Source organism: Bos mutus, chromosome 13 (assembly GCF_027580195.1).
Source record: "Bos mutus isolate GX-2022 chromosome 13, NWIPB_WYAK_1.1, whole genome shotgun sequence".
NCBI lineage: Eukaryota > Metazoa > Chordata > Mammalia > Artiodactyla > Bovidae > Bos > Bos mutus.
Genome location: NC_091629.1, coordinates 27,647,680 through 27,671,675, shown reverse-complemented (window position 1 = coordinate 27,671,675; position 23,996 = coordinate 27,647,680). Strand labels below are relative to the sequence as shown.

The 23,996-nt window shown below is 48.2% G+C and overlaps 1 protein-coding gene across 2 annotated transcripts in view; it reads right to left on the bottom strand.

Annotated features, from left to right (window-relative positions):
* The window catches only part of PYGB (glycogen phosphorylase B), a 34,596-nt gene extending 22,937 nt beyond the window's left edge, over positions 1-11,659 (bottom strand). Inside the window, exons 1-2 of one of the 2 annotated variants that reach the window (XM_070381191.1) lie at positions 11,285-11,659; positions 955-1,056 (exon numbers count right to left, since the gene is read on the bottom strand). In XM_070381191.1, coding sequence (XP_070237292.1) covers positions 955-1,056; positions 11,285-11,527 — 345 coding nt within the window. In that variant the 5' untranslated portion in view covers positions 11,528-11,659. The remainder of the gene's footprint in view (positions 1-954; positions 1,057-11,284) is intronic. The other variant, XM_070381192.1, reaches the window with a different exon arrangement.
* Positions 11,660-23,996: the final 12,337 nt, after the last annotated feature.

Sequence of the window (23,996 nt, the reverse complement as noted above, 5' to 3'; positions counted from 1 at the left end):
CTGGGGAGGAGGCCGTCCAGCCCTGCACCATCGACAGTCCAGCTCACAGCCTCTGGTACCCACGTCCTGCCTGAAAGGCAGGCACTGCTAACATGTGCCTGAGATTCTCAAGTTCCATCATCATGGAAACCTTCCCAACACAAGCTTAACTAAAAGCTAAACAGCAAGTGAAATAGCATTTTAGGGGGAAAAAATGTACAATGTTTAAAAAGACACATGTCTCTCTGTATTTGCTATTGCTTGTATTAGTCGTTCAGTCACGTCCCATTCTTTGCAACTCCATAGACTATAGCCCACCAGGCCCCTCTGTCCACAGAAGCTCTAATACTTTGGCCACCTGCTGCAAAGAGTCAACTCATTGGAAAAGACCCTGATGCTGGGAAAGATTGAGGGCAGGAGGAAAAGGGGACGACAGAGGATGAGATGATTGGATGCCATCACCGACTCAATGAACGTGAGTTTGAGTGAGCTCCGGGAGTTGGTGATGGACACGGAAGCCTGGCGTGCTGCCGCCCATGGAGTCGCAAAGAGTCGTTAATAACTCAGCGACTGAATGACAACAATTCCGAGTAGGAGAGAAGGGCAATTTTACAAGCAGGTGCAGGACAAGTGTCTTTAGGGTGGGAGAGGGGAGCTGGAGGTGGGCCATCAGCTTAATAAAGTAAAGAGAAATGGAACTATATCAGGATTTCTGCCACGTGGGGTGGGCATGTGACACGCAATGGTCGAGAAGCTTCGAGTTTCGGCATCACAACCTGCCCCCATCCCTGCCATCTGGGCATTAGCTCCCATCCAGTCCTCACTTTCTCTCCTTGAGAAGGCGCGTCACCCACCACCCATCCCCCCCACGCCCGAGCGGTCAGTCCCAGATGGCAGCACTCGCCTCCGCAGGGCTGAATTAAGGCTCGGTGCCCACAGGAGACCACCCCAGCAGCCCGGTCCCAAGGACCACACCTGATAGATGGCTTCATCGCAGGCATTCTGGAGGCCCAGGTTCACCATCGTGTTCTGTAGGGTGCGGCCCATGTAGAATTCCAGGGACAGATAGTAGATGCGCTGAGGGAGCAAAAGGAGGCATCTGAAACAGCTGGTTCCGCCCCATGTACGTTCAGATCCCAGTGCAGAGCGGACCTTCTGAGAGGCTGCACTCAGCCAACACTGTGCTTACCCGTACCCCTAAAATGGGCTCCCTCCCTTCAGCCTTGGCCAACCTCACCTTTCCAGGGGCTGCCCCCCAGGGAGGGTCCTTCAAAAGCAGACTCTGTGCACTGCCCTTCTGGAGTCCCCAAGGGGACAAAAAGGAACCCCCCCCTGAGGGCAGGGAGGTGGGGCAGGGCGGTGGTGGGGAATCGACCCCCAGGCCAGAAGGAGCCCTGTCGGCACTTGGCAGGGGTGAGCCAGCCCTGCAGGGTAAACAGCTCCTGACACCTGCACTGGGCACTCAGTGCCAACGGCACGGTCAACACAATGGGACAGACGGATGGACACGTCTGCCTATTTCCATCTGCTGCCTATTTGCTGGCTTTGGGGGACTAAGAGATAAACTTCTGTATAAAAGAAGAGACGACCACCAACACTCGCTAGGGATCATGCAGAATTCCAACGCTTCCCACGCCTGGGGCTGTCTGCCCCCTGCAACCACCCAATGGGCCATGGAAGGCAGCGGCAGAGTCGAGATCCGGCCCACAGAGTCCTGCTCCTACACGGGACCTCCATGCTGCTTCCAGCCATCCAGAGTAAGGCCTTGGGGGGACTTCCCTGGTGGTCCAGGGGTTAAGGCTCCACGCTCCCAATGCAGGGGGCCTGGGTTTGATCCCTGGTGGGAACCAGACCTGACAGGCCACAACTAAAGATCCTGAATGCCACCACTAAGACCCAGTGGAGCCAAATAAAGAAATGTATTTTTTAAAAATATAATTTAAGAAAACTTTCCATACATATCAAATCTACAAATCGAAAGAACATGTATGCATACCAAAAAAAAGTACAGATTTCAGTCTCAGATAGCCTTTCTTCCACATTTTTTTTATCATATGAATGCCTGGCTTCAAAATTCCCATCCCTGTTTCAGTGTCGTTTAAGTCACAGACTCATCACAGTGTTACAAGCTTCTCTCCACCCACCACGGCTGTCACTGCTGCTCACGGCCCATTGCCTCTTCCTGACCTTTCATCATCCTGGATGGTATTTACCCTACACTTGAGCTGATTTATTAGTTTATGGGGTTCCCACGGGGCTTGGTAACCAACGGGCAAACACACCGAGATGACAGTGCCTAGCTGTCTGAGCGAGTGAACATCTTGTGAACATTCCCTTCTCCCAGGCACACACAAGGGGCATTTTCCCCCACCGGCCTCCTTCTGGGGTTCTCCCGAGAGGTTTTATAAGTTGGCAGGTCAGGGATATGGTTGAGATGTTTTCTTTTTGCCTGAAACTATTCATACAAATATGTATTTTAAAAGTTGTAGTTTGATCTTTCCAACTTTTTACTAGCACCAGGAAAATAGCTTGATTATCTCTTTTCCTAAGAGATGGGTGCTGAGGCATAAAATGTTGTAATCAGCCTTAAAATCTTTGACTCTCTTTCACTTTCCTCCCAAGTTGAACACGGGTGTCCAGGGTTCAGCAGTGTACTCAGTTCTGCACAGAGGCCCGGGAGAGTCTCCTATGGCTCCCTGCACAAGACGACAGCAGGGACAGCCATGGCACTGGGGACCCCCAAGCACTGTCCCCACTCAGAAGGGACCGAGCAGGGTCAGCCCTGTGCCAGGCACCTCTGTAGGCCCCGCCTGGCCAGAGCTCTGGTCTCAGGGTCTGTGCCTTGTTTTCTGCTGCTGTTTTTGCCTGTGTGGGGAGTACTTTTATAACTTCACCACACATGTTGATTTTGCTTTCCCCAGTTTCCTTAAGATAGTTTGGTGTGAAGCCATCAAAACTGAAAGTTCTTGAGAAGCTGGCCGATGACATTTGAATGATACAGACTGGGTCCCATCCTGGCTCCTTCCCGGCAGATGGGGTGACCTGGTCCCTTTATGTCCCTGAGAGCACCATGTCCACCCTGGACTCAGCAATGCTGGGCCCCTCACCAGGCCAGATTTTTGGGGAGGGGTGTGGAACCTGTAGAACAGGGTGGTAATTCTGGAAAATACAAACAAAAACAGCTGAGGGCACAGGCATGGTCCAAGAAAAAGCCTGGGGGCTCACCTGCAAAGGGCCAATACTTGCTGGCCCCAAACTCTGCTGCTGTGGGCCCACAGCCCGCCAGGCCCAGCCCAGTGTCCCAGCACCATCTTTGTAACTCTGGACAGGGCCTCCCAGCTCAGGGGTTCTGACTGAGGACCAGATACTCATCTCCTGGAGCCTGAGAACAGCAGGGCCCCCTTAACCTTGCCACACACCTCTAGGGGGCCATCTCCAGGGCTGAACTAGGTCACTGAACCTTTTGGCTGGGTTCCTTCTTTGCAATATGGCTGTAACAAGTGTTATATGGCCTAGAGGCAGCCTTGATTTTTTTTTCTCAATTGAGTTTATTTATTACATGCAGAGCCCACCCCAACAGATAACATCACAGAAAACCATCAACAAAGCTCTTTGACAAAAACAGATGAAAACATGATCAATGAAAATATTATACAGCATATTAATCTCCTAAAGAGTCTTAGAGGGCTTCCCTGGTGGCTCAGATGGTAAAGTATCTGCCTGCAATGCGGGAAACCTAGGTTCGATCCCTGGGTTGGGAAGAGCCCCTGAAGAAGGAAATGGCAATCCACTCCAGTACTCTCGCCTGGAGAATCCCATGGATGGAGTAGCCTGGTAGGCTACAGTCCATGGGGTTGCAAAGAGTCAGACACGACGGAGCGACTTCACAAAGAGTCTCAGGAGTTAATGAACTCTATGAACATGGAGTTTAATATAAATAGATACAGCCTCATTTGTCAATCTCTCTATAGAACTGAGATTACTAATAATAGAACTGGGCTTTCTGAGACCTCCATTTACTCTCCCTCTCCTAAAAGTGTGTTTAGAGCCCTTGTTTAACAGCAAGGTCTGAACGCTCTGCAGGAAGAGGAAACAAAGAACTTTCTCAACACTCAGGGCAATGAAGCTGAGTGCAGACTGGGGCAATCTACTTCCCCGCCACCAAGAACCGGATTCTATCTGTGCCAGGAACATGCAGCCGCACAGTCTCCTGTCATCTTAACTCACCAGCTGCCCTCCCAGCACAGAGAGGCTCCTGCCAGACAGAACTGGCCCTGACATGACACAGGGACACTGATCACTGACCCAATACAGAGGTCAGCTCTGGTGGGCCCCCCCAGCCTCTCCAAAGCCACGGAGGCCCCCTTGTGTCTGTTATCCCACTGCAAGACGAGAGCTGCTATGGAGGGGGGATGGCCCCCACTGGCCAGAGAGCTGAGGCTCACTCCTGTCCTAAGCACGTCTCCACGTCCATGCCACTGCGTCCAAGGGGCTTTTTGGAGAAAATGGCTTTCTATATAAAACCACAACTCTGCTCACATGAAGAGGAAGGGTGGTATCTACCACACGTCTTAGGGCCTAACCTACAAAGTCACACTCAGCATGTTCCTTTGGAGTCAAATCCCAAGGAATCTTGGTTTCCCCTAATTGGCAGGCTGTATCTCAATGAAGACCACAAACTTCTTTTTTTTTTTTTTTTTTTACTTTAGGTACTATTACCTAGGATTAGAACGCAGGTATGTTTGTTCAAAGTAAATCTGCGAAATGTAAAATAGGATAAAATTACAGGGTTTGAGAACCTGCAGGGATCTTAGAGATCATTTAGTTTTGCAGGGAACAGATTCACTTTGCGCTCCATGACGTCAATTTTATAGTCCTGGGCCGTCTACCTCACATGCTGCTAAGCCCTACCTATGAAGTGTCCTCTTGACCCATCCCAGAGCCAGACAGTCATGGAGGCCTCCTTGTCACTGACTGATAGCCAGAGCCTGATCAATTTATATTAAATGATCTGGACCATGTCAAGCTCCACCTGTGACTCAGTGTTATGACTCAGTGCTGTGCACAGAGCTGTGTGTGCCTGCTAAGTCGCTTCAGTCGTGTCCGACTCTTTGCGACCCTATGGCTCCTCTGTCCATAGGATTCTCCAGGCATGAATACTGGAGTGGGTTGAAATGCCCTCCTCCAGGGAATCTTCCTGACCCAGGAATCAAACCCATGTCTCTTATGTCTCCTGCACTAGCAGGCAGGTTCTTTACCACTAGCGACACCTGGGAAGCCCAGTAAACAGAGCTACTTTCACCTTGAAGTGATGTTTCAAGGCTGAGAAAAGACACTCAGCTAAAACTGAAATTATATGTAATTCCCATTCCAGAAGATCTAGCGAAACCTTTCTGTCATCCAATCACCTTTCTAAATTTCTGTATTCATTTCTCCTGCCCTTTCGCCATATTCTAAGAACCCCCTTCTCTACAAGGTAGAAAAAGCTAACCATCTATTGCCTGCTATTTACCTGCTTCGTGTCTTAAAATGTATGGGATTCCATATGGGCTAGAGCCTGCTCTGCTTAATGAGGGGGTGGGGGTAGGGTGGGGAAGGAGGTACATCTGAAAAGATGTATAAAGTCCTCTCAGTCTTCTTACTTGTATTTCTTATCAGTGGGACAACCAACAAAGCCGAGTAAGATCTTCAGGTGACAACACTGTGATGGTGTGAACACCCCAAGTTTTTTCTAAGTGCTCTGCTAGTATAAGGGAGTCTCCCTGATTTTTTTCCAATCACATATTTGAGTTTGTAGAGGGAAAGTGTTGGTTATCAAGTCTAAAACTTACTTTCAAATGGTTCACAGAAAAAAAAATTGTATTTATAAAGAGAGAAGGATATAACAAACAAGTTAAAAATGGGGAATTCGGATAAAGAACATATGGGAATTCTTACATCATTCTTGCAACTTTTGAAAGTCTGGAATCATGCAAAATAAACATTTAAAAAATCATCAAGGATTTCTCTGGCTGTCCAGTGATGAAGACTCTGCCTTCCCAATGTAGGGCACAAATGTTTGATCCCTGGTGGGGGGGGACTAACATCCCATATGTCATGTGATGCAGACAAAAAATAAAATTTAAAAAATCATCTACAAAGGGCTGGGATACAGAAGTGAGATGGATTACAAAATTTCATAAAGATACAAAGGGCCTGCCATCTACAGCAGCTTGGATAAGTCAGGGCTCCTCAGAGAAAGAGAATCTCCAGGACATACACACAGATTTATTTAAGGAGCTGGGTCACGTAATCACAGAGGTTCAAGACCAAAATCTGGAGAGGTGAGGCATGGAGGAGTGGCATCTGGACTCCAAATGGGGTGTCCGTCTTTGCTCTGTTTAGGCCTTCAACTGAATAGAGGCCCACCTACGTTACAGAAGACACTACTTTCCTCAAAATCCACTGACTAAACATTACTCTCATGTTTAGTCAGAAAACACCTTCAAACAAACATCCACATTAATATCGGACCAAATATCTGGGCTCCATAGCCCAGCCAAGCTGACACAGAAAATGAACCATCACAGCCTAAAGGAGCAGAGGTTAGGCTGTCTTCTATGAGAAACTGGCACACACGCAGAGTTTCCCCATCTCATAGACAGTGGCTTCACCCAACCTTCCACTCGGCAAGCTGTCAGGGTAATCAGCAACACGAACCAGCTGCCCCTCCCCAGCTTCTGGCCACAGAAAGTAATTCTGAGCTCTCTGCTATCAGGGAGGCTTGTCCACAGGATACAAGATCAAGTTCACACAGATGAGTGCAAACCCATCAGAACACCACAGCCACAACCAGAACCACAGAGTGCAAACACAGCAAACACGTCAGAACCGCTGCCTGGGTCAAAAAGATCCCGGTGCTGGTCCCACTCTTGCCTTATTAGAACAGAAGTTCAGAAGTGGGGGTTGTGGGCAGCCAAGGGTATAAAACACTGCTCCAAATTATCTTCCTTCAATACCAAATCCAGTAAAACCATAAGACTGACTGTATTATTTATGATTATCTTACTAGAAATATTTAAGATAGGAGCTTGGGCCCAGTGGTAGAGCTTCTTTTCTTAGTCTACCATGATGGTTCTGCCAAGAGCTCATGGAGAAGAGCCATGGTAAACTGACCAGTCCATCCACTGCAGGGGTGCCATCGGGCCAGCTGTCCACCTTGTACAACGTCTGCTCTAGAGATCCACAGAAGCAATCTCTCACCTGCCATTCTAGAATCTCTAGTAGAGACTGAGGACTCCCATAACTGCACATGACCTGCCATGTGCTCTGTTGCCAGAACTTAGGTTGGCATTTTGTGTCCTGACTTTACACCTAAACTTAATCCACTTTCCTACCCTTACTGTCTTTTGCCCCAACTTTCTCTTTGAGGTTTTCTATGAAGTTGAGCCTTTTGTATTGATTGTATCTTTTTAAAAAAAAAATTATTTACTTGTTATTCTTGGCTGTGCGGGGTCTTTTTTGTTGTGGTGCTCGGGCTTCTCACTGCAGAGCACATTGCTCTGCGCATTGCAGAGGTTCTCACTGCTTCTCTTGTAGAGCACAGGCTTTACGGGCCTTGGGCTTCAGCAGTTGCTGCACACGAGCTCAGCAGCTGTGGTACATGGGCTTAGCTGCTCAGAGGCATGTGAAATCTTCCTAGACCAGGGATCAAATCTGTGTCCCTTGCACTGGCAGGCAAATCCTTAACCACTGGACTGCCAGGGAAGCCCATGTCATGTCTTCCTCAAGCATTCTCAAATTCTTTTTGGACTGAATGTCAATGTAAAATGGAAACATTTTACCAGCAAACACAAAACTATGATGTTTTAGAAAGGAAAGGGACTCAGAAATGGATTACCTAGCTTGACCTTCCTCATTTTAAAGATGAAAAAAACGAAGAAAGAAATCTACCCCAGCCCAAGGTGGAACAATCTGAGTGGTAAAGCCAGGTCTTGAGGGGCTTGGATCTGTGTGAGCCATCCCTTACCACCCAGCTCCTCTCCGTTCTCGAGTCTGGAGTGGAGTCCTGACCTCCCCATCTCCTCAGTCTCCTGGAGCCGCTTTAGAATTAAGCGCTGAGTCCTGCCAAGTGCAGACCTCTTAATTTTAGCCAGATATTTTGACTTGCTGCCTTCCCAGGCAGCTTACTTGAAAACTCTTCCTCTGAGCACTGAGCTTCAATTGTTTCTACTATTACCAAAAATAGAATGCTTGAAAGAGTTACGAAACAATAGGTGCAGCATGGCACTGCACTATTTTGTGTAATAAAAACAAGTGTCTCTACCTGCCCAGAAAAAGAGATGCGGAACACAAGACGTCTGTAGCATTTACATTGTTATCACTAGGTGGCGAGACTACAGTTAATGTATCCTTTTGGCTTATCTGTGTTTTCAAATTTTTGTCTCCAATAACCACAAGGACCTGGATAACTGTTTTTAAGTAAATAAAAATATTAAATAAAAGCAGTCTGATTATTGTTTAGATCGTCAGGCTGCCAAAGTCTGAAGTAATGGTACAGATCCTTGAGGCCGTGCTTAGGGTGGGGATGTGGCTCTGCAGGATTATTTCTGGGAGCCCTCACATCTTCCCTCATGCTCTGATCCTCCCAGCATCAGAGGTGTTGCAGTGACAAGCTACATCTCTGCCTGCACACTCAAGGGCATTTCCCTGCAGCTGAACCAGAATGTACCACAGCACCGTAGGGACCCGTTAAGAGTCTTTATTCTATGTTTAGATCCAAAAAAGACTGGTGATGGGCTCAGGGATTGCAGAAATAACCTTTCCTGAACAGGATTAAATTCCTCTAACAAAACAGGGTTTCTTGTCCTTTCCAACATGGTTTCTTGTCCTCTCCAACAGGGCTCCCTAACCTCCGAGATCTAATGCCTGAGGGTCTGAGGTGGAGCTAATGTAATAATAATAGAAACAAAGTGCACAAATGTAATGTGCTTGAATCATCCAGAAACCATCCCCTCCCACCCCACCAGGGGCCCTGGAGAAACTGTCTTCCATGAAACCAGACCCTGGTCCCTAAAAAGTTGGTGACCCCTGCTTTACAAGCAAACATGTAACTTTTGCAGGAAAAGGAAATGATGAGCCTATTTTCAACATGGATCAGACAGACAGAAGCAGTTAAATTCAAAGTTTCCACTTTCAAAGGACCTTCTTATCCAGGAGAGGCAAACAACCTTCCATTTACAGGCTGTGTGGTTTCCTTAAAAGAGGAATGTTTATGCCTATGGCCACCCTAGCCATCAGTGAGGATCAGCAAACCTGTTTTGTTAGAGGAATTTAATCCTGTTCAGGAAAGGTTATTTCTGCAATCCCTGAGCCCATCACCAGTCTTTTTTGGATCTAAACATAGAATAAAGACGCTAAGGGGTCCCTTGGGTGCTGTGGTACATTCTGGTTCAGCTGCAGGGAAATGCCCTTGAGTGTGCAGGCAGAAATGTAGCTTGTCACCTGCTGTATGAATAACAATGATATTTCAAAGTGGAGCTCTGCCACCAGCAGGGAATTCTGGGGGAGCCCTGCCTCTTGGCCAGCTTCCTTGGCAAAGTCGACCCAAGCCCTTGTTGAAATAACCTGTTTTAGCCATTTGGTGTGACTTCACTGTCTTGCATACTAAACACCAAGAGGCTGGTTAGTATTCTAACAAATCTGTCTTTTTTACCACTACTCTTTTAGAAAAAGGAGTGCCCCAGAAAAAGCTTGGAAAAGCAACCGATCTCAGACTTAGCAATTATAAACATTTCTTAACACCCTACAAAAACACTATCAACAAAGCAACTGCCCAGTGCCCAGGTGTCTACTGCAAATCAAACTTTGCAAACTGGTGTCAGGTCTACAGCTGTGTCTTTCCCTCATCAGTTTTCACTCTACATTAGTATAAAACAAAGGGGACAATGCTCCATGGTTGAGAAGCAAGAAACAAAACCAAAAAACAAACAAAACTGGCAGCAGGGGCCTGGCCAAGCCTATGACATATGCATCAGACTGAAAACTATCAATGATACTGAAGAATCATATTTACTCGGAAAGTTGTTGAAAAACTACAAGTGTTACAAATGTTGAATGAAACAGAAGAGCCACAAAACTGTACACTCAACATGCTTTGAAAGGTGTGCATATATATTCAAGAACAGGAGAGGATGCAGAAAGACATACACCTGGATTCTTAACACAGTTAGTAATGGACGTGATGAACAAGTTCTCTCTTGTGCACCTTGTACTCATCTACCATAAACCTATGCTTGTATAAAATGTAAAAAGAATCAACAGTTCCTTACTGTCTGCCAACCTTCAGCTAAGAGAAGTTCTCCAGAGCAGGTGTGCGCTCCTGGAAGGCAGGGCCCATCCCTGAGGGCCTCAGTCTCAGAGGCTTCCCGGTGACTCCAGCTCCACCACCGGACAGCAGGCCCCCCGCTCGGCTTCAGGCGTTCAGCGTGTGGTGTGCAGGTGTAGACGAAGCTATGTGCAGGGCCGCCTCACCCGGGTGTACGTGTGTGTACAGGGCCACCTCACCCTGGTGTGCATGTGTGTGCAGGGCCGCCTCACCCGGGTGTGCATGTGTGTGCAGGGCCGCCTCGTGCCTGTGTGTGCAGGGCCTCCTCACCCCCCGGGTGTGCGTGTGTGTGCAGGGCCGCCTCACCTGTGCGTGTGTGTGTGTGTGTCTTCACCCCAGCGGTCACTCCTTACCCAGAGTCTCTTCTCACCAGGGATCTCTCCTCACCCAGGGGTCCCCTCTCACCCAGGGCAAGGGGTGGGGGCGGTATCCCCCCATCTCAAGGGTGGTCCATCCCTCCTCACTGGGGTCTCTCCTCACCCGGGGTGGGAGCGGTCTCTTCTCACCAGAGGTCCTTCTCCACCCTGTGAGTCTCTCACCATCCCAGGGATCTCTCCTTACCCAGGGGTCTCTCCTCACCTGGGGGTGCGGGTTTTCTCCCCATCTCAGGGGGGGTTCCCTCCTCACCTGGGGGTCTCTCCTCACCCCGGAGGTCCCTCCTCACCGAGGTCTCTCTCCACCCGGGACAGACATAAAGACAGAGATTCGCTCAGTCATGCCCGACTCTCTGCGACCCCGCGTACCCCAGCCCGCCAGGCTCGTGTGTCCATGGGATTCTCCAGGCAGGAACACTGGACTGGGCTGCCGTGCCCTTCTCCAGAAGGTCTTCCCCACCCGGGGACCGAGCCCGCATCTCCCGCATTGCAGGCGGACGCTTCCCTGTCCAAGCCACCGGGCAGCCGTCTTCCCCCGGGCGCCCTCTTCCCCGGCGCGCCTCACCTTGGGGTCCCGCTCGTAGTAGCGCTGCTGCGTGCGGATCCAGCGGCCCACCAGGTGGTCCCGCACGGTGTGCGCCAGCGCCAGGTAGTAGTCGCGGCGCGTGGCGACATTGCGGTCCTTGACGAGCGTGAAGTGCAGGTGCCGGTTGAAGCTCTTCCGCACCTCTGCCACGTCGCCCAGCCCCGCCAGCCCGCGCACGCTGATCTGCTTCCGCCTCTCGCCGTCCGTCAGCGGCTTTGCCATCGCGCCGGCCGCCCGGGAGGACGAGGACGAGGAGGACGACGAGCAGGAAGAGGACGAGGCGAGCCGCTGGGACACACCCGCGCTAGGGATGCTGCGGCTTCACTAGCTGCCAGGCCGCGCCTGCGCAGTGCGCCGCGGCGGCAAGGAGAGGAGGGGCCGCGGGCGCGACTGCGCGCCGCGCCAGGGCCGCGGGCAGGGCGCGGCCTGTTGGAGGGGGCCGGGCCGCCGGAGGGGCGGGGCCGGGCCGCCGGAGGGGCGGGGCCGGGCCGCCGGAGGGGCGGGGCCGGGCCGCCGGAGGGGCGGGGCCGGGCCGCCGGAGGGGCGGGGCCGGGCCGCCGGAGGGGCGGGGCCGGGCCGCCGGAGGGGCGGGGCCTGATGGAGGGCGGGGTCGCAGAAGGGGCGGAGTACCTACGCCTGAGTGAGGAGTACTGTTGAGTTTTTCCACGCGCAAAGCTGAGGGTGAGGTCCTGGGCTTGCGGCCCATTCCTCCCAGCATCTCTCTCCTGTCCACGCCCCGAGACGGCGTCTCCACCTGCTCCTTACCCTCTCCAAAGCCTCTCAGCTAGTTCCTACCTGAAGGTCCTGGGCTGGGACCCCCTCACTCACTCTCTGCTGCTGTGCCCCAGGGCCATCTTCCCGTCCCTGGCTTGTCTTGCTCCCGCAGCTCCTCCTCGATCCTATCTTAGCCTCTGTGATTTCTGCATCAACGGGAGTCCTGACAGGTAGGTGGAACGTGAAAAAACTGGTAGCATTCACTGAAGCTAAACAAACACCTACCTCTGACCCAGCAATACTACTCCAAAGAAAATACCCAACAGAAATGAATGCTTAAGCCGACCAAAAGGCACGTACAGAAATGCCCGTAACATTCAAATATTCGAAACAGTCCCAAACTGGAAACTACGCAAATGCCCACCAGTGCTCGGCTGCTAAATAAATTGTGGCATATTCCCACGGTTGCATAGCCCAGAGCCATGAAAACGATGGCCCACATCCAACAGCATAGAGGAACAATGCTGCGTGAGAGAAGGCAGCACTTCAGGACTCCACTCACATGAGGGTGTAGGACTGGCCAGTCTCTAGGCCTGCAGATCTAAGGCTGGTGCTGAGCCTTAGGGGTGGACACAGCTAAGTGAAGGGTGAAGGGTGTCTCCATGGCCTCTGGAAAGCTCTTAATCGCACGTGGTGTGCGATCTCCTTATGGCACACATAGGAGTCACCCGGTGTGGGTGTAGTGGTGTAATCCTGGGGCAGGGCCAGGGCGGGGGTCACGTATGCAGCCCAGGGCCTTCCACCATCTTTCTCTTCACCTCATCCTGTTTCCTCGCCCTCCCTGCACACCCAACAGGGCTCCAGATCCTTCTCTAGGCCAGTGCCTTCCTTCCTGCCTATTCCCAAATCAGGTGCCGATAACATCAGGCCTGGTGGATGCACCTTCTCTCCTGAGCTCTCGAGGACTCTCTCTCTCTAGAGCTGGTCCTCCAAAAGGAAGTCTGGTGCCTCTAGCCATTTATTCCCAGTGTTTCTAGTCTCTTTATACTGAAAGAGAAACTCCCCAGGTCAGTAGGTGCCCAATATGCTACTGGAGATCAGTGGAGAAATAATTCCAGAAAGAATGAAGGGATGGAGCCAAAGCAAAAACAATACCAGGCTGTGGATGTGACTGGTGATAGAAGCAAGGTCCAATGCTGTAAGAGCAATATTGCATAGGAACCTGGAATGTCAGGTCCATGAATCAAGGCAAATTGGAAGTGGTCAAACAAGAGATGGCAAGAGTGAATGTTGACATTCTAGGAATCAGTGAACTGAAATGGACTGGAATGGGTGGATTTAACTCAGATGACCATTATATCTACTACTGTGGGCAGGAATCCCTCAGAAGAAATGGAGTGGCCATCATGATCAACAAAAGAGTCCGAAATGCAATACTTGCATGCAATCTCAAAAATGACAGAATGATCTCTGGTCGTTTCCAAGGCAAACCATTCAATATCACAGTGATCCAAGTCTATGCCCCAACCAGTAACGCTGAAGAAGCTGAAGTTGAATGGTTCTATGAAGATCTACAAGACCTGTTAGAACTAACACCCAAAAAAGATGTCCTTTTCATTATAGGGGACTGGAATGCAAAAGTAGGAAGTCAAGAAACACCTGGAGTAACAGGCAAATTTGGCCTTGGAATACGGAGTGAAGCAGGGCAAAGACTGATAGAGTATTGCCAAGAAAATGCACTGGTCATAACAAACACCCTCTTCCAACAACACAAGAGAAGACTCTATACATGGACATCACCAGATGGTCAATACCGAAATCAGATTGATTATATATTCTTTGCAGACAAAGATGGAGAAGCTCTATACAGTCAGCAAAAACAAGACCAGGAGCTGACTGTGGCTCAGACCATGAACCCCTTATTGCCAAATTCAGACTTAAATTGAAGAAAGTAGGGAAAACCACTAGACCATTCAGGTATGACCTAAATCAAATCCCTTATGATTGTACAGTGGAAGTGAGAAATAGATTTAAGGGCCTAGATCTGATAGATAGAGTGCCTGATGAGCTATGGAATGAGGTTCGTGACACTGTACAGGAAACAGGGATCAAGACCATCCCCATAGAAAAGAAATGCAAAAAAGCAAAATGGCTGTCTGGGGAGGCCTTACAAATAGCTGTGAAAAGAAAAGAAGCGAAAAGCAAAGGAGAAAAGGAAAGATATAAACATCTGAATTCAGAGTTCCAAAGAATAGCAAGAAGAGATAAGAAAGCCTTCTTCAGTGATCAATGCAAAGAAATAGAGGAAAACAACAGAATGGGAAAGACTAGGGATCTCTTCAAGAAAATCAGAGATACCAAAGGAACATTTCATGCAAAGATGGGCTCGATAAAGGAGAGAAATGGTATGGAACTAACAGAAGCAGAAGATATTAAGAAGAGATGGCAAGAATACACAGAAGAACTGTACAAAAAAGATCCTCACGACCCAGATAATCATGATGGTGTGATCACTGACCTAGAGCCAGACATCCTGGAATGTGAAGCCAAGTGGGCCTTAGAAAGCATCACTATGAACAAAGCTAGTGGAGGTGATGGAATTCCAGTTGAGCTATTCCAAATCCTGAAAGATGATGCTGTGAAAGTGCTGCACTCAATATGCCATCAAATTTGGAAAACTCAGCAGTGGCCACAGGACTGGAAAAGGTCAGTTTTCATTCCAATCCCAAAGAAAGGCAATGCCAAAGAATGCTCAAACTACCACACAATTGCACTCATCTCACACGCTAGTAAAGTAATGCTCAAAATTCTCCAAGCCAGGCTTCAGCAATATGTGAACTGTGAACTTCCTGATGTTCAAGCTGGTTTTAGAAAAGGCAGAGGAACCAGAGATCAAATTGCCAACATTCACTGGATCATGGAAAAAGTAAGAGAGTTCCAGAAAAACATCAATTTCTGCTTTACTGACTATGCCAAAGCCTTTGACTGTGTGGATCACAATCAACTGTGGAAAATTCTTCAAGAGATGGGAATACCAGACCACCTGATCTGCCTCTTGAGAAATTTGTTTGCAGGTCAGGAAGCAACAGTTAGAACTGGACATGGAACAACAGACTGGTTCCAAATAGGAAAAGGAGGTCGTCAAGGCTGTATATTGTCACCCTGTTTATTTAACTTCTATGCAGAGTACATCATGAGAAACGCTGGACTGGAAGAAACACAAGCTGGAATCAAGACTGCTGGGAGAAATATCAATAACCTCAGATATGCAGATGATACCACCCTTATGGCAGAAGGTGAAGAGGAACTAAAAAGCCTCTTGATGAAAGTGAAAGTGGAGAGTGAAAAAGTTGGCTTAAAGCTCAACATTCAGAAAATGAAGATCATGGCATCCGGTCCCACCACTTCATGGGAAACAGATGGGGAAACAGTGGAAACATTGTCAGACTTTATTTTTCTGGGCTCCAAAATCACTACAGATGGTGACTGCAGCCATGAAATTAAAAGACGCTTACTCCTTGGAAGGAAAGTTATGACCAACCTAGATAGCATATTCAAAAGCAGAGACGTTACTTTGCCAACAGAGGTTCGTCTAGTCAAGGCTATGGTTTTTCCTGTGTTCATGTATGGATGTGAGAGTTGGATTGTGAAGAAGGCTGAGCGCCGAAGAATTGATGCTTTTGAACTGTGGTGTTGGAGAAGACTCTTGAGAGTCCCTTGGACTGCAAGGAGATCCAACCAGTCCATTCTAAAGGAGATCAGCCCTGGGATTTCTTTGGAAGGAATGATGCTAAAGCTGAAACTCCAGTACCTTGGCCACCTCATGTGAAGAGTTGACTCATTGGAAAAGAGTCTGATGCTGGGAGGGATTGGGGGCAGGAGGAGAAGGGGACGACAGAGGATCAGATGGCTGGATGGCATCACTGACTCAATGGACGTGAGTCTGGGTGAACTCCAGGAGTTGGTGATGGACAGGGAGGCCTGGCGTGCTGCGATTCATGGGGTCGCAAAGAGTCGGACACGACTGAGCGACTGATCTGATCTGATCTGATCTATCCATCCTCAGCTACACCTTTGGGTCCTCTTGCCAGGATTCCCATGGTAGTTTCCTCATGGACTCCCCTGCCTCCCAGATACTCCCCAGAACTATCCCCCCAACAAGGCGGACTGGCCAGTCCCTCAACAGAAGGTTGAGCTCAGCACAGCTTCTGCAAACCACGACCCTGGCCAGGTGAGCTTGCTAAACCAGTCTCAATCCCTCCCTAGCAGGTCCAGGCTGACCTGGGGGAGTTGAGGTGACAGGTGAGGGCAGGCCCCCCTGTAGCTAATGGGCAGGCATTCTAAGGTGACCAGGCCGAAGGGGAAGCGGTCAGAGCCAGGGTCAGTGAGAGAGCTGGGGGTGGAGAGAGAGAAGCAGTGCCAGAATGGTGAAGCTTGGGAGCTGCCTGTGGGGCTGTGAGAGGCGGTGAAGGACACACAGCCGACATCCGCAGGCTTCCTGGTCTGGTTCTCGCCCTCCACAGCCCTCACCCTTGGGGAGCCTCTTCCTGGCGGGGCAGATTTGCTGTGAAGGCTGCCGGCCTGGCTTCAAGCTGCATCTCAGGGCGCTGCCTCTGCCTGCCCTCGGCCCGGGCTGGCCCACCACCTGTTTTGGTCTGGCCCTCAAGTTAGGAACACTTTCTACATTTTTAAATGATTGAAACGAATCAAAAGAAAGATAATTTTCATGACATATGAAAATTAGGTGAAATCCAAACTTCACTGTCTACAAATAAAGTGACACTCATTCCTCTGCATTTCGTCTAGGCTGCTTTCACATGTCCACGACAGAGCTGAGCATCGTGACTGATGTCAGCTGTGGGCCCTGAATCTGCCCTTTATAGAGGGTGCTGCCCCTGGCCTAGAACATGTGCTCCTCCGAGAGCGCCCCATGTCCCCAGCATGGCCTCCCATGCTAGGCTCCGTGATTATACTCCAAATAGAGCAAATCCCTGTGGTTCTATCTGCCGCATGCAGGCAAGGGTGCACTGAGTGGGAGAGGTGGCTGGCCTGGGCTGGATTCCTGAAGCCTGTTTAAAATTCACTAGGTCACATCAGGGAGATACACATAAAAACCCCAGGAGGCCCCAGGACTCACCTGTTACAATGCTCAACATGAAAATTACCAATAGCATGGAGAGACGGAAGCATGCAGCTCAAGGGAGAGTAACCTTTAGAGCCACAGAGTAACCTTTAGAGCCACACTGGAAACGGTGTGACTGCTGCTGCTAAGTCACTTCAGTCGTGTCCCACTCTGTGCAACCCCATAGATGGCAGCTCACAAGGCTCCCCTGGGATTCTCCAGGCAAGAACACTGGAGTGGGTTGCCATTTCCTTCTCCAATGCATGAAAGTGAAAAGTGAAAGTGAAGTTGCTCAGTCGTGTCTGACTCTTCGCAACCCCATGGACTGCAGCCTACCAGGCTCCTCCGTCCATGGGATTTTCCAGGCAAGAGTACTGGAGTGGGGTGCCGGCAGGTTCTTATAAAATCGTCAGATAGACACTTAGCATGTGGCCCGACCATTCCACTTTTAGGTATTCATCCAAGAGAAATAAAAAATGTATGTCTATAAAAAATGCAAGGAGGTTCACAGGAGCCTTATCACTACTACCCCAAAGTGGAAATAGCGTATGTGACTATCAATAGGAAAGTGAAGAGACAATGTGTAGGATATTGAAATAGTGGAATATTAACTCAACCGTAAAAAGGAATGAATCGACACCAGTGAGTCTTACAAACATGATGCCAAACAGAAGCCCAGACATAAAAGAGCACAAACTGCACCATTTCATTTACACAAAGTTCCAGAATTGGCAAAAGGAATGTGTTGGGATGTAATTCAGAACAGTCCCCCAGGGGCCAAGTGTAGGGGGATTGTCTGGGGACTTTCTGGGGTGACAGACTAAGGTAGGCTACAGGTTGTATTTGTCAAAATTGTTTGAACTCTATACTTAAGACCGGTACATTTTACTACAGGAGAATACCTCAATAAAGATATTCTTCAAAAAAAAAAAATTCCCTAGGTCAGCAGTAAAAGCTAGAAAGCTTAAGTACCAAAAACAGGCTATGTCAAACAGGCAGCTTTTGAAAATCCAGGCCTCTAGGAAGCGATACTGAGTTTCTCCTGAGATCCATTCAGTGAAGAGAAATTCCAGCTGAGGTTCTGAGTGAGAAGAGTCCACCCAACAGGGAAGCGAAGGAAGGTTTCTTGCTGAAACCTTATTTGCTTTGCTAACCCTTTAGCCCTGCTGTTTGCTTTGGGTGGAGTCCTACCAGGCACTCTTACTGGGAAACAAGAGAATCCTTGGTTCCACAAGGAAATCTGGGGGGAGGGGAGGTAAAGTCAGTGTCTCTCTTCTCTGGATTTTCAATTCTCTTGCTTTCTTTTAGGCAATCTTTTATGACTCAGGAGGGCAGCTGAGTGCCCTTCCCCATGAGTCTAGCCCCTGCATGACCCAGGGCTTCACCAGGAAGGAGCTGACCTGACCTCTCACCTCAAGTGGGAGGGGATCCTCTCAGCCTGAGGGGAGACCATGAGGAGACTGAAAAAAGTCTAGGGGTTGCCTTTTCAGATAATTGCTAGTTCCCTGTGCTGCGTAGAAGCTTTTTCCTGTTTAGTGTTTATTTTTGCTTTTATGACCTTTGCTTTTGGAGTCAGATTAAAAAAAAATCATTGCCAAGACTGACATCAGTGAGTTTCTACCTGTTTTCTTCTAGGAGTTTTACGGTTTCAGGTCTCAAGTTCAAGTCTTTAATCCAGTTTGAGTTAATTTTTGTGTGTAGTGTAAGTTTGTGGTTCAGTTTCTTTTTTTTTTTTTGGCTCTCCAGTTTTTCCAGCACCATTTATTGAAAGGACTGTCCATTTTCCATTGTATATTCTTGACTCTTTAGTTGAAAATTAATTGGCCACATATGCATGTGTTTATTTTTGGACTTGTTATTCTGGTCCCTTGATCTATGTATCTGTTTTTATGCCCATCCCACAACATTTTGATCATTATGTTATTGTTATTATAGCTCAGGATACCTCCAGCTTTGTTCTTTTTTCTCAAGATAGCTTTGGCTATTCAGAGTCTTTTGTGTCTCCATACAAAGTTTAGGACTCTTCTATTTCTGTGAAAAATACCATTGGAATTTTGATAGGGATTGCAGTGAATCTTTAGATTGCTTTGGGTAGTATGAACATTTTAACAATATTAATTCTTCCAATCCATAAACATGAAATACCTTTCCATTTACTTGTGTCTTCTTCAAGTTCTTTCATCAATGTCTTACAATTTCCAGTGTACAAGATTTTGAAAAGCTTCCACACAGCAAAGGAAACCATCAACAACAAAATGCAACCTACTGAATGGAAGAAAATACTTGAAAATCACTTGCATATCTGGTAATATTAAAAATATATAAATAACTCATACAACTCAATAGCAAAGCAAAAACAGAAACAAAAATGAAACAAACAACTTGATTAAAAAATGGGCAGAGAATCTGAATAAATGATTCCCAAGGAAGACATGCAGATGGCCAAGTGCATGAAAAGAAAAGTGTTGGTGAGGATGTGAAGAAAGGGAAAACCTGAGTACTGTTGCTGGGAATGTGCAGCCACTATAGGAAACAGTATGGAATTTCCTTAAAAAATAAAAATAGAGCTACTGTTTGAGCCAGCAATTCCACTCCTGAGTATTCATCTAGAAAAACAAAAACACTAATTCAAAGATATATGCACCTCTATGTTTATTGCAGCATTATTCACAATAGCCAAGATATGGAAACAGCCTAAGTGTCCACTGATGGATGAATGGATAAAGATGTTTATATGTATACAATGGAATACTACTCAGGAAGAAAAAAGAAGATATCTTCTTGCCACTTGCGACCACACGGATGGACCTAGAGGATGTTATGCTAAGTGAAATAACTCAGACAGAGAACGATAAGTACTGCATGAATTCACTAACATGTGAAATCTAAACAACAAAGCAAACTAACAAAAAAACCCAATCTCATAGATACAGATTTGGTGGCTTCCAGAGGTAGGGGATTGAGGGTGGGTGAGATGGGTGAAGAGGTGCAAACTTCTGGACTTCCCCGGTGGTTAAGAGTCCACCTTCCAATGCTGCGGGCTGCACAAGCTCCCACATGCTGCAAGGCAACCAAACCCACGAGTCTAAACTAGAGAGAAGCCTGCAGGCTGCAATGAAGACCTGATACAGCCATAAATAAAGAAATTTAAAAAGTCCTGAGAATGTAACACACAGTAGGACTATAGGTACTAATATTGCATTGTGTATTTGAAAGTGGCTAAGAGAGTAGATCTTGGCTCTTCCCAGGTTCATGCATGTGTGCAAAGTCACTATAGTTGTGTCCAACTCTCTGTGACCCCATGGACTGTGGCCCACCAGGTTCCTCTGTCCTTAGGATTCTCCAGGCAAGAATACTGGAGTGGGTTGCCATTCCCTTCTCCCCCAAGTAGCTCAGTGGTAAAGAATCTGCCTGCCAGTACAGGAGACACAAAGATTCAGGTTCCATCCCTGTCAGAAAGAGCCCCTGGAGGAGGGCATGGCAACCCACTCCAGTATTCTTGCCTGGAGAATCCCACGGACAGAGAAGCCTGGTGGGCTACTGTCCACAGGGTTGCAAAGAGTTGGACACGACTGAGTAACTGAGCATGCACCCACGCAAGAGAGTAGATCTTAAAGTTGTCATCACAAGAAAAAAAGGATAAGTTTTTAAAAAGATTTATTAATTTATCTTTTGGCTGTGGTGGGTCTTTGTCTTTGTGGAGGGCTTTCTCTAGCTGCAGAGAGCACGCCTACTCTTTTGTCATCATGTGGGGGCTTCTCCGTGTGGTGGCTTCTCTTGTTGCTGAACACAGGCGCTAAGCTTGCAGGCTTTAGTAGCTGCAGCTCACCAGCTTAGTTGCTCTGGGGCATGTGGGATCTTCCTGGACCAGGGACTGAACCCGTGTCCCCTGAATTGCAAGGCAGATTCTTAACCACTGGACCACCAGGGAAACCCCAGGGTAAAATCTTGTAACTATGTGAGGTGGTGGATGGTAACTAGAGATGTGGTGATCATTTTGCAATATATTCAAGTATTGAATCATTCCTTGTACTGCCGTTCTACGGCTGTTTAGTCTCTTAGTCGTGTCCTACTCTATGTGATCTGTAGTCCGTCAGACTCCTCTGTCCATGGGATTCTCCGGGCAAGAATACTGGAGTGAGTGCCATTTCCTTCTCCAGGGGGTCTTCCTGACTCAGGGATCAAACCCAGGTCTCCTGCATTGTGGGCAAATTCTTTACTATCTGAGCCACTGGGGAAGCCCATGTTGTACACACTGAACTAATACAGTGTTATATGTCTATTAAATTAAAAGTAAGTAAACTTAGAGAAATCAATTTTTTTTTTTAATGCCTAGGAGCTGAAAGGAGAAGGAAATGGCAACCCACTCCAGTGTTCTTGCCTGGAGAATCCCAGGGATGGGGGAGCCCGGTGGGCTGCCGTCTCTGGGGTGGCACAGAGTCGGATACGACTGAAGCGACTTAGCAGCAGCAGCAGCAGCAGCAGTGACTATATATGGAGAAGGCAATGGCACCCCACTCCAGTATTCTTGCCAGTAAAATTCCATGGATAGAGGAGCCTGGTGGGCTGCAATCCATGGGGTCGCTAACAGTCAGACACGACTTCACTTTCACGCATTGGAGAAGGAAATGGCAACCCTCTACAGTGTTCTTGCTTGAAGAATCCCAGGGATGGGGGAGCCTGGTGGGCTGCCGTCTATGGGGTCGCACAGAGTCGGACACGACGGAAGCGAGTTAGCAGCAGCAGCAGCAGGAGCTGAAAAAGGAAGAAAGGCCCTTGTGCTTTCAGACTGGAACAAAATGATAAGATGTGGTTAAGCACAAAGGGAACTTTCTAGGGGAAATGTGCTGTTCTAGGTAGCTGCCTTCCCAGAGTTCCAGTCTTCATTTTTCAAACTGCTTTATTTTGGCGCAGTGGTAAAGAACCATCCTGCCAATGCAGGAGACGTGAGAGACTAAAATTCTATCCCTGGGTCGGGAAGGTCCCCTGGAGAAGGAAATGGCAACTCACTCCAGTATTCTTGCCTGGAAAATTCCATGGACAGAGGAGCCTGGTGGGCTATAGTCCATGGGGTCACAAAGAGTTGTACATGACTGAACAACTGGGCACTCAGCACGCTGAACTATTGAGATTTTATATATGGTATATTATACCATTTTATAATTATATTCCATAAGTTACCCCCTTAAAGAGCCTGATTCAGTAGTGTTTAACAGCGTTTAATATTTTAGAGTCATGCAACCATCACCATCACCATAATCTAAATTTAGAACCTTCTCATCAACCCCGCAAAACCCTGTACCCCCCAGTTAGGAGCTACTCCCAGTTCTCCCCACCCCCACCCAGAGCCCTAGGCAACCCCCAGTCTGCTTGCCGTCTCTGTGGATTTGCTTATTCTGGACGTTTTGTGTAAACAGAATCATGCAATATGTGATCTCTTGTGTCTAGCTTCTTTCACTTGGCCTCATGTTTTCAAGCTTCATCCATGTTATAGATTATGCCATTTTTACTGCCAAATAATATTCCAAATGCATGAAGAGTCACTTAAAATAATTACTTGAAATCTCTTCTCTAAAGGGAAGAGAAAGCTGAAAACCCTGGTTTACATTCCCCTCTCCCCTTGTTGCTGTAGAACAAGTATCTGCAGGCCCTGAACTCCAGCATTTTCCTGTGCAAACCCATTCAATCTGGAGCTGCTTTCCAGTGGGTCTGGAGAACCATCAGCTACATATGCTGATCACCTCACGTCCTGGAAGGTATGTTTGGAGCCATCCCACTGCCTGTGTTCTGTGCCACAAACGCACCACTCTGGCGCCCTCCTGACCTTCAAAGAGGCTTCCGGAGAGGGTGCCGAACTGGAGATGTCTGCTTCTTAGCCACATCCACCCGGGGCAGACACTGAGGTTTACAGGCTGCACTCAGGCTCTTAAAGAGAAGCTTGTATCCACTAGTCAATAATGCGGCAAAGCAAGACATCTGGACTATCAAAGTGACAGAGGCAGTCAAGCCTGGAGCTGGTTTTTTTCTTTTTTTTTAAATGTGATTCTTTACAAATATTTTTTATTTGGCAGAGCTGGGTCGTCACTGTTGTGTGCAGGCTTTCTCTAACTGTGGAATGGGGGCCATCTCCACTTGTGGTGTACGGGCCTCTTATTGTCGTGGCCCCTCTCGTTGTGGTGCAGACTCGGTAGTTGCAGAGCAAGGGCTCAGCAGTTGTGGCTCACATGCTTATTTGCTCCACTGCATGTGGAATCTTCCCAGACCAGGGATTGAACCCGAGTCCCCTGCATTGGCAAGTGGATTCTTAACCATTGGACCACGAAGGAAGTCCTGGAGCTAATTTTTAAAAATTTCTTTTGATTATTTTTCTAAATAGTCCATGCTCATGAGTATTGTAATGACTGATTCTCCAGCAAGGAAACCCACTTTTGATAAATAGCTACATTCAAGGCCTGATGTGATGAAAAATTCATCTGGAGACACTCTTAACTTGGGAGGCACACCAGTTTGGGGTTTGGAAGCCTGTGGACCTGGGTGCAAGGGACCCCCTTCATCTCCTGTCACTGACCTTCAGCTCAGACATCCCGGCCTCTGAGCTACATGATGGACTGCTGACTTCATGCCTGACACCCAGTAAGCCCTCCATCAACACAGGCCATGGTTGTTATTATAGCTCAGAACTGAGGGACGCAGCATGTGGTTTGCTTATCTGGCCACACACTCAACATAATTTTCAAGGTGAATCCAAGGAAGTGGGAAGTATGAAGCAGCCAGGGAGGCAACCGATGCTGACCTCTCACCCCCCAGCAGGGAGGCCTTTTCGGGTACTTGAATGCTGGCCCTTGAATCAAGAGC